Below are 16,432 nucleotides of genomic sequence, written 5' to 3'. Positions count from 1 at the left end.
CCCCTCCCCCTTTTCTGATGAAGGGTCTAGGCCCGAAACGTCAGCCTCTCTGCTCCTATGATGCTGCTTGGCCTGCTGTGTTCATCCAGCCCTGCACCTTGTTGACACTGCTTCACTGCTTTTCAATTCTATTCCACTAGAAATAGATGCCAGGCATCATTTGGTCCTTTTTAAGAAATGGCCTTATTGATCAGAATCACTATTTCCACTGATTTGTGTAACTATAGCCCAAATCCCCCTGCTCCTCTGTCATTCAGTCACTTTTTTGCCAAACAACATGTGGTCTTCATATTCTTCCTACCAAAGTGTACCATTTCACACTTACCTATAAATGAATTTTCAATCACATGCTTAAGCTGTCTTTTAAAGTCTTTTTTGTATTTTGTCACAGTCCTCCTCTGTATTAACTCTAACTCACAATTGAGCTTTGTCTGCAAATTTTTAAATTTGAAATTGTACTTCTGATTCCAGAGCCCAAATCATTTATGTAAATAGTGAATCACAGTTGTGCCAACAAAAATCCTCATGGAAGTAACGCTTCCACTTTTTCTAATCTGAGTAAAATCTTTAATCTCTATTGTTTGTCTAAGTTTGTAGACAGCTTGGTATCCATTCTGCTGCTTGTCTGCTTTTGAAAATCCAAATATACATGACCCTTTGTTCAATTATTTGTTCAACGAATGCAACAGGTTAGGCACAATCTTTTTTTCTGAAATCCATCTTGACTGTTCTTTATTATAATATTTCAGTTACTGGATATTATTTCTGTTCTATTCTTGATTGAGGATTCCATTATCTTTCCTTTCACTGGTGTTACACTAACTGGCATATACTTGTTCTATCTCCCTTTTAAAAACAGCAATCCCATTAACTGTCCACCATTGCTATTGCATTATTCCGTTTATGAATAAAGTTCTATATGTACACATAATTGGGATTCCACATTCTTTTCTCTCACCTCTCTTAACATGCAATCCATCAAGCCGAGCAATTATATCTTCTGAGTTTTATTATGATCTCCTCATTCTATCTGAAACATTTTAATTTTTTTTTGAACTCTTCTAATATCATGCCCACAATGTTATTTCCCTATTAAATTCTGTGGTTAAGAAATTACTTAATATTTCTGCCATTTTTCTGTCATCTGTAAGTTTATCATGTTGACACATTAATGGTCCTATCTCTACCTCGATTTTCTTTATATATGTGTATGTCGAATGCATTACTATTTATTTTGGGATTCTTTGATTAAACATTTTTGTTACCTGACTCCTAGTTCAGCAGAAAAGCCACAGTAGAAACAATATGCAAATAAAGACAGAAACACATAAATAGAAGTGAATGATAGAAATCTGAAGACTATCAAACCTTGGGTCCATATTAACAATTTGAAAATCTATTTTCTAAAGCGCCAATGTTCAAATTTTCTTGATGAAAGTAAATTTCTCTACAGTTTTGTAGCCTTTTTGGAAACTTCTTGCTTTAAGGTGAACATAGCTTACGATCAGCAGGCATAATGACACTTTCATTAGCCATATATTGGTCATCTTATCACTTCCAAGAGAAGCCAAGTTGGTCCAGAAAAAACAACTTTAATACTTTAATTTCAGTTCTAAATATTTTCCCCAAATACTTCTCACAAAAAGCTGAAATTCCTCTGGTGGAGTTTGTAAAATATCTTCATTCATGAGAGGTGGGCACTGCTGACCAGGTCTGCATTTGTTGCCCATCCCAAATTGCACTTGACAAGGTAATGGTGAGTTACCCTCTTGCATTGCTACAATCGATGTGGCATTCGTACACCCACAGAGCCATTAGGGAGGGACTTTGACAATAACAACCCTAAAGGAATGGTGTTATAGTTCAAGGCAAGATGGTGTGTAGCTTTAACATGAACCTGCAGATAGCAGTGTAAAACATCTATTATCCTTGTTCTTTGAGGTGGTTTTGGATTTGGAAGAAGCTAAGGAGCCTTGACAAGTTGCTGCAGTGCACACTGCTGCCACTGTGAAACAATAGTGGATGGAGTGAATATTTAAGGTTGTGGATTACATGTCAATCAAGAAGGCTGTTTTGTTCTCGATGGTATTGAGCTTCTTGAGTATTGTTGAAACTGCATTCAGTCAGGGAAGCAGACATTCCAGACTTGTGCTCTACAGATGGTAGACAGGTCTTAGAGGAATCATGAGGTGAGTTATTCACTGTAGACTTTCCAGCATCTGATCTTCTGTTGTAGTTACAGTATTTATATTGCCAGTCTAGATAAGGTTCTGGTAAATGTTAGTCTTCAGGATGCTAATAATGGGGGATTCAGCAATGGCAATATCATTGAATGTTAGAAAGAGCTGGTTTAATTCTCTGATGTTGGAGATGGTCATTGCCTGCCACTTATGTGGCACAAATGTTATCTGTCACTTAACAGCTAAAACTTGTGCCCAGGCCCTACTGCATATGAACACAGGGTGCTTCATTATCTGAGTAGTTACAAATAGTACTGAACATTGTGCAATCATCAGCAAACATCTGACCTTAAGAAGGAAGGATGGTCATTGTTGAAGCAGCTGAAGATGATTGAGCCATAGTATCCTGAGGATCTTAGTGTTCTTCTGGTATAGTGGTAGTGCCCCTACTTCTTAGCCAAGAGACCTGGGTGCAACCCCTCCTGCTTTAGAGGTGTGTAATAACATTTCTGAACAGGCTGATTAGAAAATATTGATCCTGAAGATCTCAGGTAATGATGCTCTAGGACTGAGTTGATTGACCTCTAACAACCACAGCTATTTTCTTTTATGCTAGGTATGTCTTCAACAAGTGTAGCGTTTTCTCCCTGCTCCTCACTGACATCAGTTCTGCCCCATCTTCTTGATGCCATTTGGTCAAATGCTGCCTTGCTGGCAAGGACATGGACTCCTGGCTTATCTTGAGTTCACTTCTTTTGTCCCATGTTGTCAGGTGTTTTGCAGTACCCAATGCCTTCAAGCATTTCTTGACTGGTTAGCATCTGAGATACAGGGGGCCTCAGAAAGAGGCCAAGATAAATGTTCCATTTGGTACTTGCAAAAGATAGTTGCAAATGCTTCAGCCTTGTTTTTGCAGTGGTGTGATGGGGACTTTTGTGAAGCCTTCTCCTCTGGTTAATTTTTAATTGTTTACCACCAATTATGATCAGACGTGGCAGGCCTGCAAAGTACAGACATAAATATTCCTGTTGTACAGAGCCTTAGTGAGACTCTAGGTGGAATACTGAGCAGAGTTTTGGTGTTCTTATCCAAGGAAAAATATATTAGCCTTAGAGGAAGTGCAATAGAGGAAGTTAATACTTAGATGCCATTCTCCTACCATTCTATTTCAAAAAGAACAAATGAAAAATGCTGACAGCCTCTTTTACTGTGATCTTTTAGCTGAAACCCGGATGGTTCCACTGCTAACCTCCTGGTGAAAGCAACCAAGGCAGTTAATAAGTCAGGTGTTGGATCTAGACGGAAAACTGACAGCCAAATCCATAACTAAAAATCACAATTCTAATCAATAACTGTGGGCTACGAATGATGGCTTACTTGATAAATGGGTTGCAAAACATGGATTGCTCTCATACAACTACGTTCTCTGAATCAACAGATTACTTGGTTATTTATTTGCCAGATTTATGGTTTAACTTGCCAACAGTTTGATGTCAGAATTAATTCTTAATATAAACCAAGCTACTGGATGCATTATAAATGGATTTAGGTGAGCTTCCTTTCTGCTTTCCACCAGGCTGTTCTTGCCAGTAAAGTCCACGGAATAAGCAATTTCAATAAAATGCAACTAGATATGATATAAAGTCAGCCAGCTCCAGCAGCATATCAAGCCCAAAACAGTACTGATAATGCTTACTGCCCAACTTGGGCAAATGATTTTGCTATGTTCTGTGCTTCCTTACACAGGGGTCTTACCTGATCAATATCCCCTAGGCGACAGTGGACATCTCGAGACATCTCTTGCAGCAAGCTCGCTGGACTTTTGCGCAGCACGTGCAGGCTAAACATCATACTCATCAACCCTTTACAGAAATGTACATCTTCTGTAGAGCCAAGAACATGTTTATACAGTTTTATACAACATCCACTTAAAGATGTGATCACAGAAACATCTGAAGGCAGCAAAATGTTATAGAAATCGAACAATAACTTGTTTCCCTTGAGGTTAATTTTGAGACTAAGGGATTTAATCTTTTGTAATCATTATAGATAACATACCTGCAAGTCTAATATGCATCTGCCTAACAGAACATTGCCATTATTGTTCTCTTAATTGGTCAGGAACCTGAAATATTCAGAACTTATTAATAAATTGCTTTTACCCTTCTTTATTATTTCCATGAAAAAATCTATATAAATCTAACTTTAAAGATTCATACTTAATGGACAATATACCAAGGGCAATTTTTTGCAAGTCCACTTAGGAATCTGCTGCAAGGACTGCAATTAAAACATTACATCTTTTCTCTTTGGAATTCTGGTGGACCCATCTCTCTTTTCTAACATTTTTAATTTCGTCTCTAAATATTATGAATCTCAGGTCTGTGCCTGAAGTGCTCTTACCTAGATTATTTTCCTTGCAGATTTTTACAGTCCATGTTAACATTTGGCCAAACTATAACCGAAACAAAAAATAGATTAATGGTACATCAAATCATACGCAGATTTATCAGCACATAATGTTTCACCTCAAATTATGATAGGAAATATATGCTTTGAATTGTAAGTAAAGCATTTAATTGAAATAAAAAATCCTTTTTTCGCTTTTCAGTACCAATATGATGAAACTAACAGCCTGCCAAAGAAAACTGGCATTGTCATAGCAACATATTTAGTGTACAGAAAGGGATATAATCAGTGCTCCTATTCCAAGAATATCTCTATCGTGACTACTTTTGCAAAATTGTTCACTGTGTCATTATGCTGACTATGTTTCTTAAGTACCTGTCTGCTTTCCCAAGTTTCTTTCTTCTTCGTATATTAGCAGAATTTTTTTTTAAATACTGGAGCAATATCACTGCAATTTTCTATACAGAAGAATAAGACAGCTGAGGGGGAAAATTTCAAAACTACAATGCATTACACATTTCTTTACACAGAGTGGTGGGTGCATCGAATGCACTGCCGGCGGTGGTAGTGGAGTCAGATCCCTTAGGGACATTTAAGCGACCCTTGGATAGGCACATGAATGATAGTAAAATGTAGGGTATGCCGGGTAGTTTGATCTTAGAGTAGGATAATAGGTTGGCACAACATTGTGGGGTGAAGGGCCTGTACTGTGCTGTACTGTTCTATGTTCTATTACACTCTCTGCCAGTTAGCAAGATATCAGACACTGCCAAAGTGATCAACAGAACTGAATCTTATAGGGGTCTGAATGACATAGAGAAGTCTGGTAGAATCTGGTGAATCCAGAGAGAGCTTTCACAACATTGGGAGCAACTCATTGCTTTTACGTTTCAACATTCAGACAAAATTCCTGCTAGGTAGCAGAGAATTTCCTTTCAGTCAGGTTTATTGCTTACTGATGATCTTACTAACTGCAAATCTCACTTTATGAACATGCAGCTTTCCATCCTACCATCCACTACAAGCAGTTCAGAGTTCTCGATATAGAAGACACATCTGGTACCTGGCAACTCCAGCTCACCACTTGCTCCAAAGGTTCTCCATTTTGGACACCAGACAGTAACATTGCCAATTGGATACAAAATTGGCATGACGGTAGGAGACAGAGTGGTGGTGGAGGGTTGTTTTTCAGACTGGAGGCCTGTGACCAGCAGTGTTCCACAATGATCGGTGCTAGGTCCACTTTTGTTTGTCATTTATATAAACGATGTGGATGAGAATTTAGGAGGGATGGTTAGTAAATTTGCGGATGACTGCAAAATTGGTGGTATAGTCAACAGTGAAGAAGGTTATCTAAGATTACAAAGAAATCTTGATTAATTGGGCCAATGGGCTGAGGAGTGGTAGATGGAAATTAATTTGGATAAATGCATGGTATTGCACTTTGGTAAAACGAACAAGGGCAGAACTTATACAGTAATGGCAGGGTAGTGTTGTCGAACAGAGAGACCTAGGGTTTGAAGTACATAGTTCTTTGAAAATTGCATTACAAGTAGACAGGGTGGTTAAGAAGGTGTTTATCACATTTACCTTTATTACTCATACCATTGAGTATAGGAGTTGGGATCTCATGTTGAGGTTGCAGAGGACGTTGGTGAGGCCACTTTGGAGTACTGTACAGTTCTGGTCATCCTGCTTTAGGATGGTTATTACTAAATTGGAGAAGGTTCAGAAAAGATTTACCAGGATGTTGCCAGGACTGGAGGGTTTGAGTTATAAGGATAGGCTGGGACTTTTCTCACTAGAAAATAGGAGTTTGAGGGGTGACCATATAAAGGTTTATAAAATCATAAGGGACATAGATAAGGTGAATAGCAAAGGTCTTTTCCCTGGAGTGGGGGTGTTCACAAGCAGGGGGCATATTTTTAAGGTGAGGAGAGAAAGATATAAAAGGGACCCATGGTGCAACTTTTTTACACAGAGGATGGTTTGCATGTGGAATGAACTGCCAGAGGAAGTGGTGACAGGTACAGTTACAACATTTAAAAGACATTTGGACAGGTACATGAATAGAAAAGGTTTAAGAGGGATGTGGATCAAACCCAGGCAAGTGTGACTAGTTTAGTTTGTAAAACTTGGTCGGCACGGACTACTTGGACCAAAGGATCTGTTTCCATGCTGCATGACTCTATGACTCTACCTCAAAGCATGATAGACAGGCATCAGGCAAATGCACCTCACATCAATGAACACTGGCATACGACATGTATCAGTCTCTAAGAACCCGTGCAGCACACTTTTGGACTTCAGTGCTCTACCTTGGGGTGCAGTGACAATTGTCACTGTAATGTTATAGCAGGGACATTTTGTGCTCTGGGACACAGACTCAGCGTTTGAACTGATTTGACTGCATCTCCAGGCAGTTCATTATTCTTTTACTGTTCACTCACTTTTAGCTTACCTGGACGCTCACAGCACCCCTGCCTTGCCTCCCAGTCAGTAAAAGCAGACTCACAGTACTGCTACATTGCCATGCTGATTAATGCAGATGGAAATCCAGGAAATTGTCAGGGTTGTCAGCAGGTCTCAGTCAAGTCAAGGAAGATAGTCTTCAGCCAGGGGATCCCAGTGCAGCAAGTCAAGGAAAGCCACTGACACCAGTCCAGGGGCTTGGACACAGTCAGTCAGTCAGTCAGCTGCTCAGGGCAGTCAGAGTCATCTTCTCCTCTTAAGGATTGAGGAGCCAAATGTAGGCAGCCCATCACATGCCCTTACTCTTTCTGTCCTATTAGAGGCTTTTGTCCTTCAGGAATGAAAAAGAGGCAGGTTTAAGAAAGATGAAAGCAAGTGACGTAGCTGTTACTTTTGATGCAGGTGCAAAGTGTCCTGAGTGAATGAGGAGACAGCGCAAAGGGCATGCGGAGTTTACGTTGCTAGGAGATGGAGTGGATGACAATGATTGAGAGAAAATGTTGCGGGCAACAGTGACAGTGATACAGCATGAGCCTTGATGGGAGATGAATACAATAGCAGAGATTGTACAGTGAGTGGTAAAATAAGGCTGGAATTAGATGCCATAGGGGCAGGGTGGTAAATTAGTGAAGTGCATTTGATAAGATGCGGTGAAAGAACTTCCTAGGTGTCACAGAAAGAAACCCTCCAGAAAATTCAACAAAACTGACACTTCACCAAAAAAAGCACAAGATTCAGCTCACAGCCTTCTGACCCTTAGGCAGTGCTATATTAGTAGAAACCCACTAGCTTGCAGAACATGAAGACATCTGCCAAACAGACAAGCAGTTTTCTTTCCTCTGTTTCACCAGCTTCAAATTCCTCTTTCCCTATCTGATGTGCTTAGAACACCAAGCTTGACTTAAAGCAATCAGTATTAAATAATAGATTATTTTAAATGAAGGGAGCATCAGATACAGCTTTTATATAATGTGTTACTTATTACATAATGGATAATAAAGGCTGCACACAACTTGAACATCATGACTCACAAGCTTGCCAATCTTTCTTCATTCTATAAAATCACAGGGCTGCTCTCTCATTAGACAGGTGAGAGTCACCTCCCCTAAGGCTAGGGGAGGGGATGAGAAGGACAGTCTTTCATGGTAATCTCAGCCAGTGTGGGAATTGAACCCATGCTGTTGGCACCATTCGGCATCGCAAATCAGCTGTTCAGTTAACTGAGCTAACCAACGCTCTTATGCTCATGTAATACATACTCAAAACAAAAACACTTTGATTTTCTTTACCTGCATAGGGCCTTTTCTACAGAATATATATTGATGGCAACTTCCAGAAAACATGTAAAACATGGTTTGTTTCACTGGATTATGCCGGGATCATTCATCATTAGCACAAAGAGCTTAAATACAATCCAGAATGGTAAGAGGAAAACCTCTATATCTGCTACATGGCTCAAGTAAAATGTGTTTGGAACAATCTTAGTGCAGTTTCTCATGGGCTTGGAACCACAGCACAAATCATGCTTAATCACCACTTGCCCTTAACAGAACAGAATTACGGAGCATATATTAAGATAGCTGCTGTGGGACATGGAAAAGCATTACATGTCTGCAGGAGTGATCATTCTTTTGATGCTGGAGCTGATGAGAATGTCGGCAGTTAATTCTTCCTGCAACCGCTGGACTCTTAGAATAAGAGCCATGTTCCATTCCTTCATAATAACATCTTTTACCTTGTTACTCACAGAACAATAGAAAAACAAACTGGAGCTTTTTTTGTGACTTTCACTCTTTGCATTATACTAGTGAAAAACTAGAAAAAGCTGTCAGGTTAATGTCTACGTACTTGCTCAGTTGTGGGTTCTAATAGCCGAGAGAGTGTTGACAGTATGCTCACTAAAAGCTGTGCTTCCTTGCTGTTAAAATCCTCTTCATCCCCACTCAGTTGTGTCACAAGGGATCTCTGACAGCAAATGGATCAGAACAAACATTTCTTAATGTGAATGGTGAATAATACAGAAGTATTGCATGCACATAATCAGAAACATATTTCCTGTAGGTTGCTGCAGGTTACAATTAATAATATTGAAAGATGATCAGCTCTGATTTAAAAGCAGTACCATGCATAAGAAACTTACCTGGAACTGTCTGATGTGGAAAGCTGCTTTCTCTGTAATGTTGATGTCCTCCTGTTCTCCTTCCCCATCACTCACCACATCTAAAAATAAAATAGACAAAACATTTTTCTCCATTTTCTCTTCTAAAGGGTCAGTGTTCCACAGGCACCTCTCCACATTAGACAGATTTCAAAGAATCTGATGGGTGCATCAAGTACTTCCAGATCAGTTAGTTTTGGTAAGCTAAGAGTAACAATTCTTTTACAATGATTCTCCCAAATCTCCCAGGAGAGGTAGCGTTCAGATTGGATAAAAAGTAAACAATTTATCTCTCTTCAATCAAGTAAGTTGACTGCAGGACAGTTCCCTCCACATAGTTCCAATAGCATGCTCCAATCTCAAGCACAGGAGAGATCCCCATGGAATGCATTCTAATTCATTAAAGGCAGACTCAATTCAGCCGAGTAACTTTTCCCAGTATTTTCAAGGTGTTGGTAGCTGGACTCCATCCTTTCCTCTTCTGCTTTGTTACATTCCTGCCTACATCCCACACCATTTCTAATTTATGCCTTAATTTATGCAAAACAAGCTCCAATTTTTTTTCCCCCTGAGAAAGGAAAGCATACTCTAAGAAGCAGTCAAGGCAAATATCAACTTGATTTTAAGCAACCATTCAAAACAGTGTTTCCTTTCACATCAGTGGTCAGTTAAAAATTTTGGGGTGCAGTGTGAGAAGGAAAGAATAAAAAGAAATCAAACTACACAACTACTCCAGTGTTCTTAAATATTAGAAATCACAAAGCTTTGCATGCATGAATTGCATTTCAAACGAGACTGTTAAAGATCAGCAATCAAGTGCAAAATTAAATAAATCGAGGCAGGTGTTTGTCAGCAATTTTAGTTATAGTCTAACTTGCTGATACAGATAATTTTTAAAGTGACTCAAATACATAGGTTACTATGAAATTCATATTTTTACTATCTCTGGGTTATTGGTGATATATTCCCAACAATGACCAAATTAAGAATAGTGTGGAAGTGCTTGTGACAGTCTCAACTGGCACTTTGACAAGATTTCAAGATAAAGTTTCCTTTCTCATGTAATCAATTTTTAGACCATAACTACAAGATATAGCAGCATAACTGGACAATTCAGCCCATCAAGCATGCTCCACCATTTGATCATGGCCAATACATTTCTCAACCTGTTTCAATACGTTTCTCATCCTGTTTCAATACATTTCTCAATATGTCTCAATAAGTTTCTCTCCTGTCTTCTTCCCTTACTTACCAAAGACCTATCTAACTGTCTTAAAGACACTCCATGTCTTGAACTCCGCAGCCTCTATGGTCATGAGTTCTGGCTGAAGAAATTTCTCCTCATCTCAGTTCTAAAGGGTTGTCCCTTGACAACGAAGTTGTGCTATAAGATCGGAGTTTCTCCTACTCGTGGAAACATCTTCTTCACGTCTATTCAATCCAGCCCTCTCAGTATTTTGTGAAAGGAAAAACAGAGTTAACGTTTCGGGTCTGGCCGGTGACCCTTCCTCAGAAGGAAGGGTCATCAGACCCAAAACATTAACTCTGTTTTTCCCTTCACAGATGCTGCCAGACCTGCTGAGTTTTTCCAGCAACTTTGTTTTTGTGCCTGATTTACAGCATCCGCAGTTGTTTCGGTTTTTATTTAGTATTCCTCTCAGAATTTTGTAAGTTTCAATGAGATAAGTTTTATTTAATGGGACACAGAGGCAGACGAAAATGGTAAAAATATACCAAACAGGTAATTTATGAACAGGAAAACATGACACATTTACCAGTACACCTGTGGAATCATCATGAACAACTACAGTATGTGCACAACCTTAACAGAAGGCAGGAGAGCAAGACAAAAAAGAACTCAGATTTATGCAGAATCTTGTATGAATCAAAAAATCCCAAGGTATTAACCTAACAAATTATCCTGAAATGCTGTCGCTATAGGCATTATATGAACAAGATCCCAGAAACAGCAATTATACGAATAATCTGTTGAGCATTTTGATCATGTTGAGCATTGGCTGAGGGATGAAACTGAACAAGACAATTCCCTGACATCTTCCTTTTTAATGCAGCCATGGAATTTTATTGACTATTTGCTCTTTGGACAGTGTTTTGACTTAACATCTTATCCAAAGGATGGCACCAAAGCACAATATTCCACAGAAGCATTGTCTAGATTATATGATCTAATACACTGTAAATATACAAGTTTTTAATACAGAGGGGAGGTCACTTTCAATTGAACCAAGTGAAAAATACAACACTGTTTTGAATTAAACAAGGCTGAATGCTAATGTTTCAGACATTTCAACATTAATGAGCCATTTCATAAATGAAATATCAAGCATATTCCAGTGGGATACAACATTAAAAGAACCTGACTGGATGTTGAAGGCTCATGACATTCTAATTTGGGTTATTCAATCAGTCTCACTCAATGTTTGAAAGCTGTAATCCATGTGCACCCTATGATATTCTCCATACATGTCAAGCAATTCGAAATCATTCCAACTAACCTATTGCATTGAGGAACTGTGGGATCTTGTTCTGGTATCTGTGTTGCACCGTGTTAAATGTGCGTAGTAATCCCTCCAGACACAGTAACGAAATAGTTCTTCCTTTCTCTTTCTTTCCAGATTCTTCCACTGCTGATGGGATTGAAGTATATCTCCACAGCAAAACTCTGCAAAGCAACAAATAAATGTTGGCGATGACACCAATCGTTTTGTTGCTCAACAAACAAAATTTGTTATTTGTTTGTGCCAGCTATGAATTTATAGAATTTGTTACCTAGCAGACAACGAAAAATACATTTAATTCTCAATAAAATCAGAAAGTGCAAGAAATACACAATATGCCGAGCAGCATTTAGGAGAGACAAATTGTTGCATTTTAGATGCAATCCTCAAATGGAATCTAAAACAGTAAAACCTCTTTTCCCTTCCAAATGCTAGCTGAACTGCTGTGCACTTGCTGCATTCTCTGTTCTTATTTGAGACTGATGTAATCCATTGCTTTTCCTTTCTTTAATACCAGTAAAAATTAAAACATTGACAAGATAATTCTAATATTTTGAAATAGTTAATACACGATGATGCGATATGATTTTATAGATGTACGAATGTGTTTTCTTACCGAGTGATTTCACATAGGTATTTGAATATTTTCTCAGCATTTTGGCCATCTGGTCCATCTGTCTGCCCCGTCTCCTCAAGTTGTTGTATTTTCTGCAATGCCACACTTACTGTGTATCGCATAAATTCATTGCTGGAGCGCAGCACAGACAAACTCTCTTGATGGCTCTGTGTATTATCCCTTGTAGAAGGTGAAGAAGAAAAATAACTCCTTTTAGAAAATTATAACATTGATTTCTGACACATCTTATTAATCCAAATTTTTATGCCAACACGCATTCATTTTAAAGGTAAAGGTATCAAGGGATATGTAGCAACGGCAGGTTCTTGGAGGTGACGCACAGACCAGCCATTATCTATCTGAATGATGAAACATAGTTGTGGGGCTGAATAAATTTTGCAGACTTTTGTCAAAGATCGATAGAGACCATAAACACCAAAGGAAGTTTTAAGATGGAAAACAAAAGTGGTTTAATTTATGATGCTCTAGCTCTATCCTTACAGACCCTTGCAATGCTACAAATGACCTTTGTACCTTGGACTAATGGCGTGAGAAAACATAGATAGCCCAGATTCCTTTTTCTGATCACCACCAGTAAACAGTCAAAGTGGAAACTGAGCAGATGATGTAAATCAAATTTAGGATCTGTCTGTAATCCCCTCTATTGATGAGCAATCTTACTATCTCAGCTCACAAAAAATGAATGGTCATTTGGCAAAGTTCAAGAGGACTAAAACACACCTATATCCCGGCAAAGGCCAAAGCCTCTGGGAGATGAAGTTGATTGAATAATCTGGAATATTTACGACTCTTCAAATTTATAAAATGCAATTGGAAAACAGTGAAGTCACTATGTACTCACAGATTACCCATTCCTTTCAGTAACTTGCTGGGAGAAACAACAGCTTTATTAACTATTTCTCTAAAGAAGCGAATGACACATTTCAAGTGAAAAGAAAATTGTCCTGCTAGCACAAGAACCAGGGAGCTGGGACAGCACTGAAATATTTGGAGATAAAAGCCTTTTCATATCAAATAAGTAAGCTGCACTCAGAGGCATCTTCATGTTTTCTAAATATAGGCAAGAAAGTCGTGATTTGTAGGAATTTATCAAAATGGAAGTTAAAAAAATGAAATAGTTGCATTCGCAGTATTAAGAATAAAAGCAGTGGACATGTTTTGCTGGTTGAATAGCATCAAAAAGAAAGACATGTTTTCAGGTAGGGCTCTTCTATTATATTTTCTTCTTCTAAAAATGCTAATGAACCTGCTACGCATCTCCAGTGTTTTCGGATTTCCCTCTTTCCTTTTCTTTCCCCAAGTTATTCTTCAGTGTCAGAATTTCTGCAGCAGTACATTAATTATTAAGATTGCCTTTCAATCAAAAATAACATAATTGAGAACTTTTCCTCAAAGCACACATAAGCTTTTATGCACACCACTGCATCAGTTCCAAATATCCAGGTTTCACACAAAGTCAGCAGCACCATCAAAATAATTGCTAAATTGTTTGCTAGGCAAGTTTGTTTAATTACATCACAGCTAATACCATTAATGCTGTATCAAATTCAACAAAGTGGGGATGCTTCATACTTGTACCAGAAAGAGGGACAGAAAAGTGTTTATAATTGGCTCCTCCTAAAAAAAAGCATGAAATTTATGTATTTTCTGGTAGTCTTGCCTGTTAAATTATGTAACAGACAATTCTCTTTTAAAATTTGGGGAAGTGGTAGTGTGGTGGTGATAGTACTGGACCATAATCTAGAACCCCAGACTATTGTTCAAGGGCCATGAGCTCAAATCCCACCTTGGCAAATGGTAAAAATTGAATTCAATAAAAGCCTGGAATAAAAAATAGCTCGTTATGGCAACCAGGTCGATTGGTGTAAAAGACCCATTTGGTTCATTAATGTCCTTTAGGGAAGGAACTGTGCTCGCCTTACCTAGTTTGGCTTGCATCTGACACCAGACCCACAGCAGTGTAGTAGACTCTTAACTGCTTCCTGACCAATGAGGGATGTGCAATAATTGTTGACCATGCCAATCACAACAAATCCCATGAATAAATTTAAAAAGCTACAACGTGAAGCACACCAAGATGCTGTTAATGATAGGGTTCAAATCAGCAGGCAAATCTTTATTACCTGAAAAGTGCCGTCAGTAAGCAGGAGACAAAACTGAAGCTGAGAAGACTCCTGGCAGTTTTATTTGAGAAGGGTGACTTGCCTTTCCCAGATTTCTCTTTCAATAAGTCCGAAAGCTTGTGGTAACGGTTGAAAAGGCTTATGACGTTTTCAAATTGATTCAAGCTACAAAAGGATGTTAATAATTTCAATCTTTTCCCACATTAAACATAATTTACTAGTTAAACAATTTAAAATACCCAAGAAGGGATTATACATGAGGTTTGGGAGACAATAAAATTTTAAACGTTTACTCAGACAATACAAAAAGAAGAAATATTCTTCCTTGTTACACATGCTGCAATTTTTCTCTTCTGTAATTTTACTGTAAAGTACAGTTGGCATGAACAGATATGAATCAATTGCTAAAGGGTCCAAATGCAGAACTGCCTGAGCCAGTGTATGAGGTAAACATATGGAAATCAACCAACTACCACACAGCAGAATCATAATGCCACATATTAATAAGGAAGATCTCAATTCCCTTATCTTGTAATCCTTTCCCTACGTCCTGAGGACAGCGACTCATTCACTAATATAGCATCACAATTTCAAGTTACTGTTGTTTGCTTGTTGCCCTAAACTGTAGGCATCATCAGGCTTTTGGAAAATTAATTGGTGTGTAAGCATCTCTGGCAATACCAGCATTTATTTCCCACTTGTAATTGCTGTCAAGAAGTCGCAGGAGAAGCAACTTCTTGAAGTCATTATCCTTATGTTTGAGGCATCAAAGAATGCCATTAGGTGGAGAATTTTCACAACTTTGACCCAATCCCTTTAGGACTACCATAGATAAGCATAACTTTGCTCTCACTTACAAGATATCTATGAACAGTGTAAACTGTAGCCAGTTTCCTGCATCCTTAGCTTGCAGAGGTGGGGTCCATCATCACCCAAGCTGAGAGGCAGACTGACTAAGCACAGATCAATAAACAAATCTGATACCTTCCTACTCTAAACAGCTCAGTATCACATCACAGAGAATATTTACTATTGGAGCCTTTCAGAACATTTTGACAATACGCAAAAGATTAAGAGACAGAAAACTACACAAAACTCAGCAACATGCCGATTTGCAGGATTAGGGAACAATCTACTATCAACACTGAAATTCAAAGTATCACACAGAATATAGAAGCACAATTTGTTACATTAGAACAATATAAATCAGTAGTTAGGCCACAGCTAGAGTGTTGCTGATAATTTTGAGCAGTGCATTTCAAGAAGGATGTGATAATTCTCGAGAGGGGACGGAGGAGATTTACAAAGATTTGACCAGCAACAAATAATCTTAGTAATGAGACAAAATTGAACAGGTTGAGATTATTTTCTTTGGAACACAGAAGGCAGAAGGGAGATTTAACTGAGGTGCATAACATAATGAACAGACTAGAACAAGTGGATTGCAGAAAAGTGAATGACTGGGCCATAGATTAAGTTATTTGAGGAGAATTACAGGAGAGATGAAAAAAAAACTTATCCACAGCCTGGTGAGAGTCTGGAACTGCCTGAAAGGGTGGTAGTGGCAGAAAGCAGAACTGCATTTTGAAAATTACTTTGATATGCATTTGAATGTTACAGCCTACAGAGCTACAAACCAAGAGCTGGAAAGTCAGATTAGGGTGGCAAGCTCCTTTTGGCTAGAACAGACAGGATATGCTAAATCTCCTTAAATGCTGTCACTTTTTTCTTTGCAAATACCATGTAAAAAATTTGTTCTTTATACAAAATATACAAAAACAATCCTGTAATGTGCACTTTGTGGTTCAAATGCTTTTAATCTGGTCAAAATCTATAAAATGACAAATAGTGAGGTTGTAGACATGCTTGCCAAAGTGGTGGGTTTGGTTGCAAATGTTTCGTCACCCTGTTAGGTGACATCGTCAGTGTACTTC

The 16,432-nt window shown here is 38.5% G+C and overlaps 2 protein-coding genes across 2 annotated transcripts in view; both read right to left on the bottom strand.

Annotated features, from left to right (window-relative positions):
- The window catches only part of LOC125486775 (Fanconi anemia group I protein-like), a 22,318-nt gene extending 21,339 nt beyond the window's left edge, over positions 1-979 (bottom strand). The window contains exon 1 of the mRNA XM_048615743.1: positions 959-979. Coding sequence (XP_048471700.1) covers positions 959-979 — 21 coding nt within the window. The remainder of the gene's footprint in view (positions 1-958) is intronic.
- Positions 980-3,098: 2,119 nt separating this feature from the next.
- Positions 3,099-16,432, bottom strand: part of LOC125486812 (Fanconi anemia group I protein-like) — a 24,358-nt gene continuing 11,024 nt past the window's right edge. The window contains exons 4-11 of the mRNA XM_048616077.1: positions 14,499-14,663; positions 12,355-12,534; positions 11,736-11,902; positions 9,202-9,281; positions 8,910-9,026; positions 4,584-4,635; positions 3,936-4,063; positions 3,099-3,180 (exon numbers count right to left, since the gene is read on the bottom strand). Coding sequence (XP_048472034.1) covers positions 3,166-3,180; positions 3,936-4,063; positions 4,584-4,635; positions 8,910-9,026; positions 9,202-9,281; positions 11,736-11,902; positions 12,355-12,534; positions 14,499-14,663 — 904 coding nt within the window. The 3' untranslated portion in view covers positions 3,099-3,165. The remainder of the gene's footprint in view (positions 3,181-3,935; positions 4,064-4,583; positions 4,636-8,909; positions 9,027-9,201; positions 9,282-11,735; positions 11,903-12,354; positions 12,535-14,498; positions 14,664-16,432) is intronic.

Source organism: Rhincodon typus, chromosome 33 (assembly GCF_021869965.1).
Source record: "Rhincodon typus isolate 14 chromosome 33, sRhiTyp1.1, whole genome shotgun sequence".
Lineage (NCBI taxonomy): Eukaryota > Metazoa > Chordata > Chondrichthyes > Orectolobiformes > Rhincodontidae > Rhincodon > Rhincodon typus.
The sequence above is the reverse complement of the archived record's forward strand: the minus strand, read 5'-3'. Positions and strand labels throughout refer to the sequence as shown.